General features: G+C 39.5%; 1 protein-coding gene across 3 annotated transcripts in view; it reads left to right on the top strand.

Annotated features, from left to right (window-relative positions):
- Positions 1-1,043: 1,043 nt before the first annotated feature.
- LOC130021783 (V-type proton ATPase subunit S1-like protein) overlaps positions 1,044-21,272 on the top strand; it is a 37,429-nt gene continuing 17,200 nt past the window's right edge. Inside the window, exons 1-4 of one of the 3 annotated variants that reach the window (XM_056112591.1) lie at positions 1,044-1,178; positions 9,495-9,541; positions 9,801-9,862; positions 13,817-14,052. In XM_056112591.1, coding sequence (XP_055968566.1) covers positions 1,084-1,178; positions 9,495-9,541; positions 9,801-9,862; positions 13,817-14,052 — 440 coding nt within the window. In that variant the 5' untranslated portion in view covers positions 1,044-1,083. The remainder of the gene's footprint in view (positions 1,179-9,494; positions 9,542-9,800; positions 9,863-13,816; positions 14,053-21,272) is intronic. The other 2 variants (XM_056112592.1, XM_056112593.1) reach the window with 2 other exon arrangements.

Below are 21,272 nucleotides of genomic sequence, written 5' to 3'. Positions count from 1 at the left end.
CAAATGATAAGAATCTAACATGATATTCACCCTTTTAATCAATTTGTTCAATATAATATCTCTAATATAAATACAGCTTTATATACTGGATTACAAGAGTTGCAAATCATCTTTACTGAAACTTTATGATCAGCATTTCCCATCTCCTCTTCATTCTAGTTCCTGGCAACCACATTTCTGCTCTTTTTATCTGTAAACTTACCTAGTTTTGCTACATAAGTGAAATCATGTAGTATTTGTTCTTCAGTGACTGATTTATTTCACATAACACAGTGTCCTTAAGGTTCATCCATACTGTCACATATTGGAGTTTAATTTCTTTTTTATAGCTAAACAATATTATATTTTTATGCAACATATTCTTTATCTGGTCTGGAGTGATAGCACAGCGGTAGGGCGTTTGCCTTGTACGGGGCCGACATGGCCAACCCGAGTTTGATTCCTCTGCCCCTCTCGGAGAGGCTTCAGGAAAGGAATGTCATTGTGAACATCAGACAGTCAGAAGGGACTAGAACTGGAAGTGTACCTAAATGCTATCTGATTCCTGAGCGTGTTCTTTGCCTTTATTTCCCCTGCCTCTCTCTAAATGGAAATTCATGAATTCAGCAGGAAACTAGGACGCGCGCGCACACACACACACACACACACACACACACACAGAACGTTAGGTAAGCTCTAGGGATTTTCACTCATGTATTCAACTGAAAAATGCACGTACTGACATACATACACTTCCTAGATTTGGAGGAACTGAATTGCTTCTTGGAAGTTATATGAGAATATTAGATAATACATTTTTAAAAGCGTAGCTGCTAGAGTATTTTCTTTGAAACTCTGCTCCTTAGTAATTTTTTATTGAGATGAATAATGAAAAAGACCTACTGGTTTCATTCTGTATTAGAAAATGAACAGTATCAGTCCCTCTCTCCACCCTCCTCTACCAGTAATACAGCCTGGGGAAGCCGTCCTATGATTGGTTGAATTTGCTGTCGGTCACATGGCAAGACCCAGCACTGCCTCTGCTCTGTTTGCATTTACAAATTAACAGATGTGCTTGGCTTGAAGAGACTGATTAATTTCTTGATGGGAAGAAAAATCTTGTTCAGCTTTTCAGTTATATTTTTATGTGTGGGATTTTCACTAACTTTGGAACAGATACTTGCCAGGAAGAATGTAAGGTAAGTAATCCCTTGTCTTTCAATGTAACATATTTGTGAACTTCAGTTCAAGTGTAAAACTAGGTGATTTAGTAATTTTTAAAAATTTTTGTATAGATATATTTGTTTACAACTCTGAAGGAATAGGCTTGATCATATCATTTTGTATCTCAAATCATTGATCTAGAATTTACAAATAAAAGATGAAAGTTTGATCTTTATAAGAGTTATTTATTCAGAATTGTCACAAAATATTTGTTTTACATCTAAGAATATATATGAGAAAGTGACCCTTCTATGAAACAGTGTTCATGTTTATTTTATATTTAAAATAAATGTTAATTTCAGCTCCTCCTGCTATTATTGTGTGAAAGCGAATAAGAAAAAATGATACAACCTCGAAAATATATAACCTGTTCTTCAAAGAAAAGGTGTCAAATCACTTTAACTGTAGGAGAAGGAAATTGTTTGGCATACATGCTTTTAAGAAAATAAGCAATACAATTTGTATTTTCTTCATTGTTTTGAATTCTTATCAAATCATGCAAGACAGTATATAGAGGTTGTTCTCTGAAGAAGAATATTCAGAATGAATCACAATTAACTGATGATAGTTAATATCTCACGATGTGTTATTTCCACAAATTCATCTGGGAATTTAGTGTGAACAAAGGAAAGGACAGCTGCGCAAGCAGTATTATCTGCCGAAATTTGTGTTCAGGAATGCCTAGGTCTAGATGATATAGAAAAAAATTAAAAGTAAAGGCATTTTTAATTTGTTTTCCTCCATTGTTTCCAAACCAGTAAGTGCTTTTCTTTCAGTTCACTTCCATATAAGTGGCCTGTATGCCTTAGGTAATGTTTAGTAATGTTTCTTCATGAGTTAATATTATAAATGATTGATTTTTGTGTTACACTGGTAAAAATATACACCAGAAACTATAAAAAATCCCATTTTTTTTGCAGCCAGAAAGATAGTACAAAGGATATGGTGCTTGCCTTGCATGCAGTTAACCTGGGTTCGATTCCTGGTACTACATGTGGTCCCATATGCCTCTTGGAGAGCCCTGCAAGCTACCGAGAGTATCCGGCCCGCACGGCAGAGCCTGGCAAGCTAGCCATGATGTACTAGACATGCCAAAAACAGTAATAATAACGGGTCTTATTCCCCTGACCCTGAAAGAAACTCCAATACGTTGGGAAAGACGAGTAAGGAGAGGCTGCTAAAATCTCAGGGCTGGGATGAATGGAGATGTTACTGCGCTCAACCAACCTGAGTTTGATTCCTGTCACTGCATATTGTCGCCCAAACACTAACAATAGTAATCCCTGAGCTCAGAGCCAGGAATAAGCTCTGGGCACATCTGGGTGTGGGCACATCCAGCCTGCAAATATACCCTTTTTGTTGCTTCTGCTTTCTGGGTCACACCCGGTGATACACAGGGGTTGCTCCTGGCTCATGCACTCAGAAATTACTCCTGGTGGTGCTCGGGGGACCTTATGGGATGCTGGGAATTGAACCCGGGTCGGCCGCATGCAAGGCAAACGCCCTACCCACTGTGCTATTGCTCCAGCCCCACCCCCCAAATATATCTTTAAACTCTCAGTTTTTTTTTTAAGATCTTTAATCACTAGGAATGATGATTGTAAAAGTTGATACATTTCCTAAAATACCCATAGTAGGACTCACTAATCTTCCTTTACGTATTTCTTCTTTATAATGGGATTATGCTGAATCTTCTCACCCTGTGTGTGGTTTCCCATTTTCTGTTACCCTTCCAGACTCTGTTCCTTCATTACTATATTAATTCATTCATGCATGTATCATTTTAAAAAGTCCATGAATAGCTAGGCCCATTGCTATGCTAGGTGCTGGGTCTCTAATAGTCAAAGTCTATGACCTCATGGAATTTTAAGGCTTGTGCTTATGAATAAAATAATGTATATTAATATAAGTGATAGCTACTAGTGAAAGGTGCCATGAATGAGAAGTATAGGGTCTATGAGCACATTTAGAAGGGGTATCTGTGTGCTAACATGAGGGGGTTCCTAGGGAAGTAATACCTGAGCTATGATCTGGAGGGTTTTATGAAGTAACTAGGAAGAGTAGGGAAGTAAGGATGAAAAATATTAGAACTGAAGACAGTAAGACATCTGAGAGAAGAAAGGATATTAAAGCATTTAGGGAAGTGAAAAATGCTAGTGTAGAAGGAACAGAGAGGATAGAGATAAAATAAAGTGAGCACCGTTAGCAAGCCAAGACCTCTGTGGGCTGATTGGCCATGGTGGGAATGTGGTTTTCTGAGCAGGATCCTGAGGAACTTGCTTCCCTCTAACCTCAAGGAAGGGAAGATTTGGGAGATGTCTGAGGGAGCATCTAGGAAATGAAAAACAGGGTGCTCCGAGTCTGTGGCTTTTAATTACTTTCTAGGTATTGTAGAAGTCTCTTTTTACTAGAAAATGGTCTTGATATTTTAGCCAAAATGGATTTAATCTAGAAAGTCAGTGTTCCTTAAGTTATTCACATATCTTTTTAACCACATAATTCTTCACTTTGTACTTTATTGAGAGTTTTTGTGGGGGATGAGAACATGTCTGTTTAGTTGGGATTATGGCTTCCTATCATACTTAAAGATTATGGATGTGGGGGCTAGAGCAATAGCACAGGAGGTAGGGCATTTACCTTGCACGTGGCCAACCGAAGTTCGATCCCCAGCATCCCATATGGTCCTCTGAGTACTGCCAAGAGTAATTCCCAAGTACAGAGCCAGGAGTAACCCCTGAACATCATTGGGTGTGACCCAAAAAGCAAAAAAAAAATATTATGGGTATGGGAAAGGCCTATATGAATAATAGTAAAGTAAAGTAAAGTAAAGGCCCTCCCGTTGATCATCGATTTGCTCGAGCGGGCCCAGTAACGTCTCCATTGGAGACTTTGTTGTTACTGTGTCTGGCATATCGAATACTCTCGGTAGCTTGCCGGGAGTATGACAGCATATTATATGTTCATACCTATTGACAAACTGAAATAAAAATGAAAATTAGCTGTGGGGTGATTTGGGTTGCTGTGGGGTGCTGTGGGGTGCTGTGGGGTCCCGACCTGCAGGACTCCACCTATGAGAGATATCCTGGGCAAGGAGTCTCCCGAATGAAAAGGAATGGACTCACATCTTGGATGGAAAGTATGTGACAAGCTTTATTGTCTGAAAGGCACTCATATATCTTAAGGTGGTGCACACATGTAACAGAATGGGCTGACCTCTGTCGTAGCTAATGCTCAGCGGACAGTGGACAGACAGTCAGGATGGACAGTCAAGATAGCCATATAAGGAGTGGAGAGTTACAGAAGTGGCTAGCCAGATTGCATCATCCAAGGGCCACATGGTGGGATGCCATGTGCTTACAGACTCACAAAGCCAAGATGGAGACCTCTGGCTCCCCACAATTAACTTGTATTATACACTAAAGCTTTCCATTAGTAATTATGTAAAAACTTTTCAACCAAGTTTTAAATTAATCATGTTAATGGTAGGGCAGTTTATTTATTCATTTAATCACTCATCCATATACATTTACCCAAAAAACATTTATTAACCTTCTCTGCTAAGCAAATATTTTCAAATGACTTTGGTGTAGAAAGATGTTTGTTGGTCAGGGGCATGACCTTTAGGCTCTGATTCGGGCCTCAGGTTTGTTTGACCTACACAAGAAAGAATTCAAGTTTGATTCAGAGGAATGCCGGACAGGAAAGGGATAATTGAAGAATTGTATGCACTTGAGAATGAGCATTCAGGTGTACTCATAGTGTGAGCAGTCTTGTTTCTCAGTCAACTTACCGAAGCTAATAACAACACTCAGCATCCAAATGTGGGCACACTCCAGGACAGTAGTTCCATTTCTACACAAAAATCTAGATTATATAGGTATAGAAATGGGGCGATTCAATAAGGAGTGGAATGTTTATGATATTTCACAGAAGAGAGAAGATAAATGCGAGTACTATCTAGATTCTCATCATGTTGTCATGTGCAGGGGATGCCATGGCAACTGCAAATTGTCACAGTGCTGGTGAGTACGATTTTTATTACACAGAAGTTTTATAATAAGCAGAAAATAAACCACCAATATCTTGATCTCCATCTTGGATTTTTGGACTTCATTTCTCTTGATTCTTTAGAGGGCTCATTTATTTTTGTTTTGGGGCCACACCTCTCAGTATTCAGGACCTAGTCTGGTTTTGTGCTCAAGGATCAATCCTGGCAGGCTCACAGACTCAGGGTGGCAGGGATCCAACCTGATCTGGCCCCTGCTCTTTTAGGTGTTTAATAAAAGGTAAGGTAAAGGCCCTCCCGTTGATCATCAATTTGCTCGAGCGGGCCCAGTAACATCTCCATATCTATGATATATTAGTGCTTTTGACAAAAACAACAATATTTTTGTTCATATTCATTATTGGTGTAATTTTAAAGAAGTGGTAGTTTCTACATAAGAGAATTTTTTTTTTTTTGGCTTTTTGGGTCACACCTGGCATTGCACAGGTGTTACTCCTGGCTCTGCACTCAGGAATTACTCCTGGCCATGCTCAGGGGACCATATGGGATGCTGGGAATCAAACCCAGTTTGGCTGGTGCAAGGCGAAAACATTACCTCCAGCTCCAAGAGAACATTTTTATACTAGAAAGATGATTTACAACATCATTTGTACTTCATGCTTACATTGGCCATTTCTCTGTATCAATTTAATACATTTTTATTTTGGTGAAATAAATTATGCAGTAGGGACTGGAGCAATAGCACAGAGGGTAGGGCATTTGCCTTGCAAGCGGCCGACCCGGGTTCAGTTCCCAGCAGCCCATATGGTCCCCTGAACACTGCCAGCGGTAATTCCTGAGTGCAGAACCAGGAGTAAACCCTGTGCATCACCGGGTGTGACCCAAAAAAGCAAAAAAAAATTATGCAATAAATTTATGCTTTTATTTTAAATGTATTTTTACTCACTTTAATCTGAATACTTAACTCAAATTATAAAATGTGACTTTTGAGTTAAGTTCAAAATTAAGCAAAATTTTAATTTATTTAAATTATTTTCAGTGACCATTACACTTGCATTTGAAATTTAGTTTGGAGGTTAGGGAGATAGAACACTTTTGACTAAAATATATCTCTGTAGTTACATGATTATTTTGATCAGAGATTCAGTTTTGTTGCTCAGAAAATTACATTTCTTAGGCATATACATGGGCTAAATGACTGATTTGCATTAAGCCTATTAATAAGAGCATGCTGATTTCTACATTTGTTTCATTTTGTTTTGGGGCCATACCCAGTTGTGATCTTGGCTCTTTGCTCAGTGATCACACCTGGTGGTCTTGAGAGACCATATAGGGTACCAGGGATTGATCCCGGGTCGGATGCATGCAAGGCAGTTGCCTTACCGACTGTACTATCTCTCTGATTCTGATTTCTAAGTTTTTGAAGTATTTAAAATTAGGAAAATTTATCAAACAATACATATATAGGGTTTTAAAAATTCAAATGGTACCAAGGCATATAATATATTTTAGAAGAAAATTACATCTTATTTAGACAGTTTTTCTCCAGTGGCACAGACCCCATATTCCAGAATTTCAATCCACAATCTCAAACATTTATTTAATTCATGTTGCATGTTGATAGCCATCTCCATCCTCAAGTTCTGTTTGCCAGGTCTTCTTAAAATTCTAAGACCCATATTGAAAAGACAATCTCTTTGTGGGGCACATCATTCTTATGACATGTAAAAAGACAAGAGGTTGCAGATACGTACAGAACATGCAACACCTCTTAAAGTTTCTACAGAGCTGACAGTGCTTCCTCGTGTCACCCATCTAACCCAGACACAAAACCAAGTACATAGATCGGGCAAGAAATATTCTTCATCTACATGGGGAGGTGCTCCAAAGCATATGGCCAAGGTTGGGAATGTATATATCCCCCCCTTTTTTTTTTGTTAAATCTGTTCTCAGTCAGTGTGACTAGAGTTCTCCAACTGTTTAGTGTTCTCCAACTGTTTAATACCCATGGACCTGAAAACTCCAGGGTGATAGACCAGTTGTTTTCAACTTTTCTATACCCATGGATTGGTAATGGTCTTTGGACTAGTGGATGAAGTCCACTGAGTATTATATGTTTATGTAACTAGTGTACTACAAACCTATTAGTGCACTATAATTACGTGTTTTCGTTTTCTTTGTACAACTCTTTCCCTTGAGTTACATTTTCTTTATTTGTAGTAAACATGCATATTCTTAATTCTTTCACAAGCCATTATATAATGCATAGTCTTTCAAATACCTTTTTAACCTAGAGATCTATGCAGATGTCTCCCCTTGCCCTTTTGTTTTGTTTTGATTTTTGCACTATATCTTGCGTTGTTCAGGGTTTATTCCTAACTGTGCTTAGGGATCACTACTTGCAGTGCTCAGAGAACCATATGGAGTGCCAAGAATTGAACCTTGGTCTGCTGCATGTAGGGCAATACTCTGGCCTCTATTCTGTTGCTTCAGCCTCAAGGTTTTTGTTTTGTGAAGTAGCACTCCTCTTTTAGCACCCTTTTATTCTCTCCCTCCAATCTGGATTGATTCTTTCTGGGTACTGTGTGCAGTAGTCATCCTCAGATTTCTCTTTCTCATTATATTGACTTAAATCTACTGTTTGCTAAAGCCACTTTTTAAAAATTTCAAACTAGTCTAAAATAATAGAAAACAAGTGTTCAGGTGTTTGCAGCTGAATTTGGAGGGAACATCTCTCAACTGCAAACGAGCTGTGGCAACTTTTGTAGAATGTAAATGTTCTGTAGCTTTATTGTGGGGAATTTATCATGGATTTTTGCATATGACAAAACTCATTGAATTGTACACATTAAATGAATGAAATTTATTGTAAGTTCTTTCTCAATAAAGCTGACAAAATGAATAGTTTCATGCATGAATTTATTAATAGCTATTAGTAGTTGTATAATCACTGGTTTGTCAGCGTCAGAAAATTTTAGAGAGATAGTTTTATAAAAAAAGAGTGGTGCATTTAATTTGCCATTTTTTCTGTATAGTTAATTTTAGCGTGTGGTTCTAGGGATTGAAATGAGGGCCTCAAACAGGACATCTGCTCTACTGCCAAGCCACCCTAACCCTTCACAAAACTAATTCCAAATCGCTTTACTATGGTATAAATGGACTAACTCTGTAGCTAAAATTATGTTTTACAAACATATGATAATGTAGAATATATTTGTTTTTCTCTAATTGCAGAAATTTTATTTATAAATAGTTGTATTTATGGGTTAGATAGAGATATTTTAGATAATAAGTATAGAATTTGTTCTGAATTTTCATATACTGCTTGTACAATTTATGAGAACGTAATTTATGCTATGAACTAACATTTGTAACATTTATGACACAATTGGTTATCTAGTACACTGATTAACACATAGTTGACTTTTAGTAATAGTGAATAAGGATAAGGATAATTTTTAATGTGTATAAAATTTGCATTTTCCTAATATTTTTCAAGCTATAATTTAGTACTATTTTTATCTATCTATCTATCTATCTATCTATCTATCTGTCTGTCTGTCTGTCTGTCTGTCTATCTACCTATCATATTCATCCCTGTGGTGCTCAGGGATCACTCCATGTGGTGTGATAACAAATTGAAATGTCTTCTTTAAAACTGCATATAAAGGGGCTGGAGTGATAATTCAGCATGTAGAGTGTTTGACTTGCACATCTCCAACCTGGGTTTGATCCCCAGTATCCCATGTGGTCCCTTGAGCCTACCAGGAGTGATCCCTGAATGCATAGCCAGGGGACTATGTGTGATACAGGGGATAGAATCAACGTTGCCCACATGCAAGGCAAGTGCCTTAACCCCATTACAATCTCTCCTGCCTGTGTTTGCCTAATTTTTGGAGGACTATATGTGTTACTTTTAGAATCAGAAATTTACTATTTTAAAACAGAGAGTTTTGGTAGCTAAGGTGATGTTCCTCTAGTATGAATTGTCAAACAGATATCGTTAATAACAAATTGAAATATCTTCTTTAAAACTGCATATAAAGGGGCTGGAGTGATAATTCAGCATGTAGGGCGTTTGACTTGCACATCTCCAACCTGGGTTTGATCCCCAGTATCCCATGTGGTCCCTTGAGCCTGCCAGGAGTGATCCCGGAATGCATAGCCAGGAATAAGTCCTGAGCATTGCCAGGTGTGGTCCCAAAACACAAACAAAATAACATTGTGTATAAAATATGATTATTTAGTGAAGTGTTCAGAATCTTTTTATTTTTGTCTTTTCCAGTTTCCTTTCTCGAACGTCTTCAAACAATGAAGTGGTTACAGACAGTGGTAAGAGTGGTTACTGCCCTCATGATTCCTTTCATGGGGAAGGGAGTGTTGAGAATCAGTTTTGTCTGCAATGGGCCCTTCCAAACCTTGGTACTTACCCTAGGAATCTCTCATGCAAAAGTCTCCCAAATTAAAATTAGTGTATTCTAAATTCGTAGCCTAAAGGAGTTCAAGCCTGGCATGTTTCACAGTGTTTAACATATATTTGCAAATCAAATAGATTAATAAATCGCTTATTATGTCATTATTTAATTGACAGATCAACCCACTAATGGGACTATGAAAACAGTCCAGAATTTCACAGCAAAACCAACCATACAGGTATGTTGTTTAAGGTTACTTCTTTTTAAAAAATGTTCAAACTCCGAGTTTTACAGTATTTCAAACCTGTGAGAACCACTGTGAAAAGATAAGTAATTCTTCTGACAGCTAACATTTTTGCTTGAATTTCAGGTAGGGAACTCTTGTGATAATCTTATAGTTGAGGGAAAAACAAAGCACCAAACTTTATTTGCTTGCATGTATTTTTGTTACAATATTCAGTTTTACTTTGGTTGCTCCATACAAGATCACTATTTCCTTTGTCGTTGCTTACTGGTGAGCTTGGTTTACTGCTACCAGTTTAATAGGACACAAAAACTGCAATTTGTGTTAATTAAGCCACTTGCAAGTGTCAGCCGCCAGTGGTGCACAGGAGTCAATGTGTTAATTTATATCTGTACTTATACTGGAGTACTTGGAATGCAGTTGTTGATTTATCTAAGTGGATTTTGGGGGAATATAGCTTTGCCTTTGTGAGATCCAGAGTCAGGCACCAAAATGCCTTGTCTTGAGTTTCCTAGAAAAACTGAGGTTTCTAAGATGCAGAATAATATTGCAATATCTTGCTATTTTATTATTATATTAAATGCATAAATCTGAAGCTGAACTGTCAAAACAGCTTGCTACCTATGGCTATTTACATTTAAATGAAATAATGCTAAATAAATTAAAAATTAAGTACTTCAGTTGCTCTAGCCACTTTTCATTTAAATTTATTGTAGTTTCGGTAACATGTTTACAACAGGGTTAACATTTATGTTTTTGGTGTGCACAGTTACTACACTTTCACCATCACTGAAGTGCTCAACACCCCTTACCATTATTCCTGTGCTATTTCTAGCCAGTCTTTTCCTTCCCTTAGCCCTTAACACTTACTGCTTGCTAACTTCACTTCTATAGTCCACACATGGCAGTGTTTAGGTGTTACTACTTGCTTGGTGCTTTGGGCTTTTCGTGGCTGTGCTCAGAGAATTATGTGGTGCTGAGAATCAAATGGGGGTTCCTGCATGCAAAGCACATGCTCCAGTCCTTTGAGACACCACATATGAACAAGTTCATCTGATATTTATTCTTCTCCCTTTTCAGTTTTATATAGCATGGTACCTTCTAACTCTGTCCATATTGCAGCAAAACAGAAGGCAAGAGTTCATCCTTTATAGTTGCAGAGTATTCCATTGTGTGCATATACCACAGTCTTTTTATCTGTCTTTGAACATTTGGATTGTTTCCATATCTTGGCTATTTAGTTCATGCCACAATGTACATAGGTGTGCATATATGTATTTAAGTGAATGTTTTTGTGTTCTTGGGAAAGATACCCAGAAGTATCTTTTACTGGTCATATAGAGGTTCTGTTATTACTTTTATTAACTTATTGTTTTGATACATTTTTCCATATAGGTTATACTTGATGATATTCCTACCAATGAAGGTTCATTCTCACTACATCCCCGTTAGCATTGTTTTTTCATGTCTCTTTGATATATGCTCTGGTCAGCCACAGTTTAAGTGCATAATAGCCAGGTATAGTCAGCGATTATTGCATTAGACTGTGCTGATATAGAACATCCCAATATTATAGAATGCTCTTTTGGCATTAAAGACTGAGAATTATGCTTGACTTCTAGAAATTGCGTGTTTTCTTGCATATTTAACATGTTAATTCTTTTTTAGAAAACCCTCCAGTTTTTGTGGTTTGTACAATAGCTTCTAAAGTGATTACTGCTATTACTATTAGGACGTGATGCTTCCCCCCACCCCTTACATTTTTTTAAAATTGTGGTATATTTTTTCAAATTAATAGATTTTGTCTGAGTATTTTAGGTATGTAGAAAAAATGAAAAGGAGGGAATAAAAAATGGTTCCGACTTATCCCTTCAATGTTCCCCTCCCCGACCATGAAATTCTATATTAATTTCCTCCATATTTAATATGATGCATTAGAGCAGTACACTTGTTACAGTTAAGCTGAAGTTCGTACAATTTTTTTTCTTTTTGGGTCACACCCGGTATGCCACAGGGGATACTCCTGGCTCATGCACTCAGGAATTACTCCTGGTGGTGCTTGGGGGATCATATGGGATGCTGGAAATCGAACCTGGTTCAGCCTTGTGGAAGGCAAATACCCTACACTCTGTGCTATTGCTCCAGCCCCAAAGTTTGTACATTATTAATGAAGATCACAGCTTATATTAGAATTTATGGGGATGGAGTGATAGCACAGTGGCTAGGGTGTTTGCCTTGCACACAGCCAACCCGGGTTCAATTCCTAGCATCCCACATGGTCCCCCGAGCACTGCCAGGAGTAACCCCTGTGAAAGGCCAGGTGTGACCCAAAAATAAAAAAAAGAAAAAAAAAGAAAAAAAAGAATTTACCCAATGTATTTTGTGAACTTTTAGAAATGATATGAATCCACCATTAGATCACGATCATGATCACAACCATCCTGTTAATCGTTGATTGCCTTGAGCAGGCCCCAGTAACGTCTCCTTCGTCCTAGCCCTGAGATTTTTTTAAAAAGTGCCATATTCAAGGCTCTTTCAGAGTTCGGAGAATGAGACCCATCATTGTTACTGGTATTTGGCATATTGAGTACGCCACAGGTAGTTTGCCAGACTCTGCCGTGTGGGCAGGTTACATTCGGTAGCCTGCCAGTTTGTCCAAAGTAGGAATGAGATAATAAGATGTCGCGGCTGCGCACTTCCGAGAGCTGGGTTTTATAGTCTCTGAGTCTTGGCTGTTGATGGGATTACACGGTGCCAGGGGGCCAGTTGGTAGGTGTGACCCCCACCTATTGTAATTTGGAGGATCTGGGTGGAGGATGCTCAGCCCCGATCCGAGTAGGGTGGGAGATCTCAGTCCTGGGACCCGCATGCCTTTGTTCCTCTGCCGGTACCTTCATGTGTGCGGAGAGTGATCTTAGCATGGTGGTGGCTGGTTCCGGAGGTCTTTGGCTGCCGGAGCCCTAGTCGGGCGGGGAGGAGAACTCAACCCGCTCCCCTCCAAGGGGCCCTGGTGAGGACAGCCAGGCGCGGGGGCAGGAGACTCTGCACTGTTCCCTACCGGGAGCTGGGTGGGAGCTCCCTCCTGGCTGGAGGCTAGCGGGTTGAGTTCTCCTCCCCACCCTGACCAGGGCTCTGGCAGTCGAAGACCTTCAGAACCAGCCACCACCATGCTGAGACCACTCTCAGCACACATGAAGGTACCGGCAGAGGAACAAAGGCATGCAGGTCCGGGGATTGAGATCTCCCAGCCTACTCGGATCGGGGTTGAGTATCCTCCACCCATTCCAGTAGGCGGGGGTCACACCCACCAACTGGCCCCCTGGCGCCGTATAATCCACCATTAGATATGAGCTCATAATTCTACTAAAATACAGAAGGAACTTTCACATCACTAAAAACCCACTCAAGCCTGTTCATTTATTGATATTTCCCTAGCAGGGTAACTTAAAAAATGTCTATACTTTGGGGCTGGAGAGATAGTATAGCAGTAGAGAGCTTGCCTGTATGCAGCTAATCTGGGTTCAATCCCTGGCATTTCATATTAACCCTCAAGACTGCCAAGATTAATTCCTGAGTGCTGAGTCAGAAGTAATTGCTGAGGAGTGCTGAGTGTAGTCCCCAAACCAAAATAAACAAATAAGTAAAAACAACAAAACAAAACAAAACTATTCACTTTTAAAAAAATCGGACATTATCATTTGCAAAATATTTTTCTTTTACAATTGGTTCTTCTTCTTTTGGGTGTGGTAGATCTGGATTAAGGTTTAGGCCTACCACTTTATGCTGATCACCATCTGGTTTACCCTTTTCCTTAGTCCCCTAGAAGGTAGATTGCTAGACTTCAACAGATAACAAATTAAATAACTTCCTAGAAGCATTTTGTGCTGTGAAAAATTCATTCTTAAACAAAAAATTTGTTTTTTAAACTTCTCTTATTTGCTTAATTAGGCTCTCAACTACAATCTGAGCAGAAAAGGACATTTAGAAAAAGTACCTTGGAATGCATTCAGCCATCACAGTCCAATTAATATCTCCATCCATGGAATTCCCTGCATTCTCTTCTGGGCCAAAAGAATAACAATTAAATTTAAGAACCAGACCCAGTTGGACCTTACAGATGAGGCTTTTGGCCAGAAGACAACAGTGGATGCTGACAACTCAAATTGCAGTGAAGAAAGTGCCATGTAAGTCGACCAATCCATTGGAGGAAGTGCTTAGGGCAACTGTAATCTGTTAATTGGCTGTCCAGGATTCTCTCATCTCAGTAAAGGACGCAGTTTTTATGCAGGATCCTGAACCACACTGAGTAAATATTTAATGTCTAAAATGATTTTTTTCTATTAGTTCTTTTTTTTTTGAACCATTTAGTTGTAGAAAATCTGTAAAGTGGTGGTATCCAAACATTCTGAAAAAGAGAAAAGGATTCTGGGATTTATATCAACTCCAAATTTGAGGTATCAGATTATTTTTGTCCCAATAGGGAGGAGATTACATATCACCAAGCAGAATCATAAATTCTAAAGGTTAGATATATTCTGAAACTGTGGAACATGGTTTGTTTGTGAATGTTGCAAGGGTATTTTTCAATGGCCACATCAGGGAATTCTTTGGAATGTATCAAAGTGATTAGAATAATTAGTTTTGATTTGAGATAAGCAGATTAAACAAATACCACTTTTGGCAAGAAAGTCATTTCCATAGTCTTTATGTACTTTTCAGTCAACTACAGGCAACTCTTGTTTGTACTTGTTTTGGTCCCGTGATGAAGTCTGTCAGGACCCACTTGTTTTCTATAAATCTCCTTGCCTGTTTTGTATTGTTTTCTGGTATAATGGAGACTTTTGGGTGATCTCTGTGTTTATTTGTTCTAACCTGATTTAGATAAGCAGGAAAGCAGATTTGCCTGCGTGTGTGTGTGTGTGTGTGTGTGTGTGTGTGTGTGTGTGTTCTTTTCATGTGCTTTGTTTGAAAGCATGTTTTTACTCCTCAGTGTCTCATTTTTAAAATTCTTACTGATGAGTTAAAATGGAGTATATAATATACACCTACAAGTTCTAATATGTCTTAGCTATTCACAATGACTTCTACTATTAGGGACTTAGGGAATTTTGCGCATAAACATCCAAAGTCCCCTCAAGTTTGTTTATTCAGTTATTGCAGGCTTATCAGAGACTCCAGCACTGCTGAGGGCTCAGGACTTTTTCCTCAGGCTCTAATTAATTCCCTACTGGGCTCCTTATTTGTGGTCAGCTGTGCGGAAAGAGGCTGATTGCCTGGGGATAATCTTGCCCGTTAGTGGCTGACTGGCCCTCCTTCATTCCTTTTATCCGGACTCTAGGGTATTTGTGGGGAAGGTCAGGAGACCACAGATTTTTGCTGGGCTTTAGAAGCCTTAATGATCACTGGAGACCTGTGGATGCGAGGAATGAAAAGATTGCTTCAAAGCCTAGATTTTTAGGAAATTCTGACATGACTGACAGCCGCTTTCCACTCACTGGAGAGGAGGTGACAGTTTACCTATTCACTGTATCAGACAGGCTTGACAACTGACGTTGGGTCAGACTGTGTGAGGACCTCAAGGTCTAGTGTCTGTTATTCCTCACAGTAGCGTGGTGAGGAATGTCCTGAGCTGCAGCTACTATTATCACCCATGTTCTTTTTGTTTGTTTTGTTTGGGACCTGGCAATATCCAAAGGTCACTCCTGACTCTGCACTCAGAAATCACTCCTGGAAGTGCTCTGGAATCATATGGGATGCCGAGAATCAAAACTTGGGGTCAGTTGCATGCAAGACAAGTGCCCTACCTGCTGTACTCTCTGGTCCCTCACCCATGTTCTAGGAGAGGAAATCAACTGTCTTTGAGGTTAGGAAGCTTGTTACAGTCATAGAGCTTATTTATTAATATAGCTAGAATCTAAAGAGTCTTTCTTGTGCTTTATTTTATTTGAGGGTCATACCCAGTAGAGCTCCATTTTGGGACGTAGCTCCTGGCAATGCTTGAAGGACCATGCAGTTCTGGACGTTGAACTTGGGTCCCCACATGGGAACCTTGCTCTCAGCCCACTGTCTCAATGATGAAGTTTTACCACATTTCTCTTGGCCGTTTCTTATAGGGTTGTGAAAAAGCATACAACCTTTGAGAACTTGCCAAATGCTGCACAAAAGAGTAGTCAGGACTTTCATGACTTCATCTTTTCTAAGAGCTACATAGTACTCCATTGTGTAGATGTACCAAAGTTTCTTTAACCAGTCATCTGTTCTTGGGCATTCAGGTTTCTTCCAGTTTCTGGCTATTGTAAAGAGGGCTGCAATGAACAAACAAGTGCAGATGTCACTTCGACTATACATTTTTGCCTCTCTGGGATATATTCCCAGGAGTGGTATTGCTGGGTCAAATGGGAGCTCAATTTCTAATTTTTTGAGAATCGTCCATACTGTTTTCCAGAAGGGCTGAACCAGTCGGCATTCCCACCAACAGTGAAGGAGTGTCCCTTTCTCGCCACAACCACGCCAGCATCGGTTGCTTTTGTTCTTTTGAATGTGGGCCAGTCTCTGAGGTGTGAGATGGTATCTCATTGTGGTTTTGATCTGCATCTCCCTGATGATTAATGATGTAGAGCATTTTCTCATGTGCTTTTTTGCCATTCGGATTTCTTCTTTGAGAAAGTTTCTGTTCATTTCATTGCCCCATTTTTGGATGGGGTTGGATGTTTTCTTCTTGTGGAGTTTAACCAGTATTTTGTATATCCTGGATATCAACCCCTTGTCAGATGTGTATTCGGTGAATATCCTTTCCCATTCTGTAGACTGTCTTTGTATTTTGGTCACTGTTTCTTTGGAGGTATGTAGCTCTTAGAAAAGATGAAGTCATGAAATTTACATACAAGTGGTACAATATGGAAAGTATCATGCTAAGCGAAATGAGTCAGAAAGAGAGGGATAGACATAGAAAGATTGCATTCATCTGGGGGATATAAAGTAACAAAGTATGAGATTAATACCCAAGAATAGCTGAGATCAGCACCAGGAGGATTACTCCATAACTTAGAGGCCAGCCGGGTATCCTAGAGGAAAGGGCTATTCAGATAGAGAAGGGAGCACCAAATAAGGATGTTTGGAGGATCCTCCCAGGAGGGGAGATGCATGTCGAAAGTAGACTATGGACTGAACATGTTTGCCACTCAATGCCTCTTTTGCAGACCACAACACCAAAAAGGAGAGAGAGAACACAGGGGATTGCCCTGCCACAGAGACGGGGGGATGGGGGGATGGGGGTGGGAGGGATATTATCCATGGTGGTGGAAAATGGGCACTGGTGGAGGGATGGGTATCTGATCATTGTATAATTGAAACCAAAGCACAAAAAATTGTAAATCTACAACTTTAAAAAAAATAAAATAAAATAAAGGAAAAAAAAAAAAAGAGTAGTCAGGACTTTCCTAACATACTAATGATCACTAAAAAGCTGTCTAGTTACCTGATTGAGTCTAGTTTAGCACTAATTTTTCCTTGAATAACATGGGTTTGACAGCATGGCTCCACATATATGAAATTTTTTTCAACTCTTTCTTTTTCTCCTCATATTATTCAACATGAAGAAAATGGGATGAAGACTTTTATGATGTTCCACTTACAATTTTTTTTTATTTTTTGGGGTGGCATGGAATCTTTTAAAATAACTAGACCATCAGAAATTGAGAATAATCTCAGTGCATCTGTACATTTTGTGTTTAGGCAATATAGTCTCAAAATCTGTCTTAAGCGTGAAAGGTAGCATACATGGAAATAATTAAAAAAATTGTCACTGTGTGATGGTTGAATTGGTTTTGTTGAAACCAGACCCAGCAGTGCTCAGGGTCTATTTCCTATGCTGTGCTAGGGGGTCATTCCTGGCAGTGCTGGGGCACCACGTGGGTCTGGGGATTGAACCTGGAGGCCTCATGTTGTTTCTAGCAGGGCAAGGAAACAATTCATTGACAACAGAACGTCTGGAGAGAATTCTTGGAGGGTCAGAAGCTTGGAAGTTGCTGAGCAGAGTATATAGGTACACTCAGCACAGCTTTGCTTTAGGGTTTAGAGTTTGAACCCTAGAGCTAGTTTATGAGAAAGCAAGCTATTCTGATGCCTAACATGAATGGGATAACTTTTTGTTAGAATAAGTGGCCAGTCAGATTTATAAATCTTCTTTGAGATGTGCACTTTATCTCTTGAAAATATTTTTCATGACTTGTAACACATCGGAGCATGATTAGAGAAAATTCCTTTTGAAGACTTGATTGTCACAGTCACGGTTCTCCCGTTGTTCATTGATTTGCTCGAGCGGGCCCAGAAACGTCTCCATTGGAGACTTTGTTGTTACTGTGTCTGGCATATCGAATACGTCACGGGGAGCTTGCCAGGCTCTGCTGTCCGGGCGAGATACTCTCGGTAGCTTGCTGGGCTCTCCGAGAGGGGCGGAGGAATTGAATTTGGGTCGGCCATGTTAGCTGCGTGCAAGGCAAACGCCCTACCGCTGTGCTATCGCTCCAGCCCAAGTCTTGATAATTGAGAAATTAGCTTGTAAAATATATGTAGTAATTCTAAATTGTCTAAACTTATCACGCTAGAAATAAATTTCTCTTTATAATATTACATGTGTGGTTTGTTTTTATTATTTATTTATTTATTTATTTATTTCCACATCCAATGGTGTTCAAGGATCACTCCTGGCAGGCTCGGAAGACCATCTGGAGTGTTGGGAATTCAAATCCTGGTTGGCCACGTGCAAGGCAAATGCCCTACTTGCTGCAATATCCCTTGGGACCTGGTTTATTTTTATTATAGCATTTTTCCTCCCTCCCATAAATCACTTATCACTTAACTTCCCGTTAGTCGTCGATTTGCTCGAGCGGGCGCCAGTAACGTCTCCATTTGTCCCTGTCGCGTGCTAATGTAGCCCAATGGCATCTCTTCGCTCCGGGAACATGGAGGGCCTCAAACCGATCGTTCATGATCTTGACAAAGAAGTCTGACCATCTGGTAAGTGGGCGGCCACGTGGTCTCTTGACATCCCGTGGAATTCAATCAGTAACAGCTCTAGTCCAACGGTCGTCTTTAAATCTCATTACATGACCAGCCCATCTGATTTTCGACACCTTGGCAAATGAGACAGCGTCCCTGATCCTTGATCATCGACGGATGTCAGAACTCCGGATTCGTTCTCTCATTTGAGTGAAACGTGATATTCCAAGCATAGCTCTTTCTATTCTTCTTTGGGAGACCTGAATGGCGTTCTCATCTTGTTTGCATAGGGCCCAGGTCTCTGAGGCATATGTTAATGCAGGAAGAACAGTGGAATCAAAGAGACGCTCATCAGACCCCTCCCATAAATAGTATTAAGATAAACTTTAGAGGCAGGAGTGGCAGTACAATGTTATTATATCTTCCAGGAGTGATCCCTGATCTTAGAGTAAGGAGTAAGCCCTGAGTACCGCCAGGTGTGGCTTCAAAACAAAACAGAACAAAACAAAAAGAATAAACTTTAGCTCAATCAATGAAATTTCTTTTTCTTGATAAGAAAAAGAAATGAGATGACTTTTTAAAAAGCTTTTATGATGGAACATTTTATAACTACTTTTACTTTTTTATTTTATATCTAAAATATTGTAACTTCTAGGTATTATAATGTCACGTTATAGCATCGTACTTTATTTAAATTGCTTACAATTTTTCTCTATTCATTTAGATTTTCATCATTCCTAGTTTTCACATTTATTAAAATATAAATGAAGTACACTCTGCACACGTTGAATATATACTATTATGTCACTTTTGGTGTGTGTATATGCCCATAAAACCAGTAGTAAAATTAAAGGACTTTTATTATTCCCCCAAATTTTCTTGTAATCCATTGTAATCCATCCCAGCCACTCCTGCTAAGTAACCGTTGACCTACTTTTAATCATGAATTAGCTCATATGTTCTAGATTTTACATTAATATAATATATGACATATACTCTTTTCTAGACTTCTTTCACTTAGCGTAACACATTTAACAGTTTTTTACATTGTTTCGTGTATGAACATTATGTTCTTTCTATTTCTGTGCAGTTAAGTATTTCTTTATATGGTTATATCACAATTTACCTATACATCTTCTCATGGAAATTTCTTTTTTTCTCCAATTTTTTAAAATAATTTATTTATTTATTGAATCACTGTGGGAAAAGTTACAAAGCTTTCAGGTTTAGGTCTCAGTAATGCAAATATCAAACACATTTCCCTTTACCAATACTTATTTTTTACCACGAAGAACCCCAATAAAACCCCACCTCCCACCTCTCCCAATGCCTGTGAGGCAGATGAATTTTAGTTAACACTCTATCTACTTTGACTAGATTCATTGTTTCGATAAAAGATGCACCATTATTATTTAGAGTTTACCCCCCCCCCCCCCCCAATCAGGCATGCTGAAAAAGCATTGTGAAATGATTTGCTTTCTACAGCTGGGTTCAAGAATTAAATGTTGTCGCGCAGCCGCTATTGCGGCCACGCTGTTTTGGATTTCTGCTATTTTACTTATTAACCCTGGAAGTATTTCTACTGAAAGTCAGATAATTAAGAGATTGGTTTCTGTGCTCTGGAATTGTGGCCGTGCCGGAGAGCCGCTCATGGGGGGCAACTGGTGACCTCGGTAGGGCGTGAAGGATGGGCCTGAACGCCCCCCTTCCCATGAGGTTTTTGTCTCCCCCACACCCCCGTCTCATACTTGCTCTCCACAAGGCTCCCATGCGGCCGCCATCTTTCTTTCCAGAGTGGGGAGGGCAGAAGGGAGCAACACCCTTTCCTCTCCAGGCAGGCATAATGGCGTGGATTAACACGTAGTCCGTTCACTTTTCTGCTCCAAGCTGCTGGGTTCTGCATTAAGTCCTTGTGCTTCTGGGGCCATGACCGTGCCGGAGAGCCACTCGTGGGGGGCAACTGGTGACCTCGGTAGGGCATGAGGAATGGGCCGGAATGCCCCCCTTCCCATGAGGTTTTAGTCGCCCCCACACCCCCGGCTCATACCTGCTCTCCACAAGGTTCCCATGTGGCCGCCATCTTTTTTTCCAGAGTGGGGAGGGAGAAAGGGAGCATTTTTTCTCCAATTTTTAAACAACTTTTCAAGTATGTTGTCCTTTAGACATCTGTACACAAATCTTTGTAGGAGCATATTTTAATCTATTATGTATTTATGTAGGAGTGGAATGGCTGGGATGTTTAAAGTTTAAGAAATAGTCCATTTTAAAAAGAGGTTGTCCCATTTATCTCATACCAGTATTGTATGAGAGTTTCATTTGCTTCATATCCTCAATAGTGCTGGGTATGTTTAGAATGTGTATGTGGAGAAAGTATTTTTATTTTATTTTTTTTGCATACTTAGTA

The sequence above is a fragment of the Sorex fumeus genome, unplaced genomic scaffold, assembly GCF_029834395.1.
Source record: "Sorex fumeus unplaced genomic scaffold, SorFum_2.1 ptg000018l, whole genome shotgun sequence".
Lineage (NCBI taxonomy): Eukaryota > Metazoa > Chordata > Mammalia > Eulipotyphla > Soricidae > Sorex > Sorex fumeus.
This window is presented reverse-complemented; position numbering and strand designations above follow the sequence as displayed.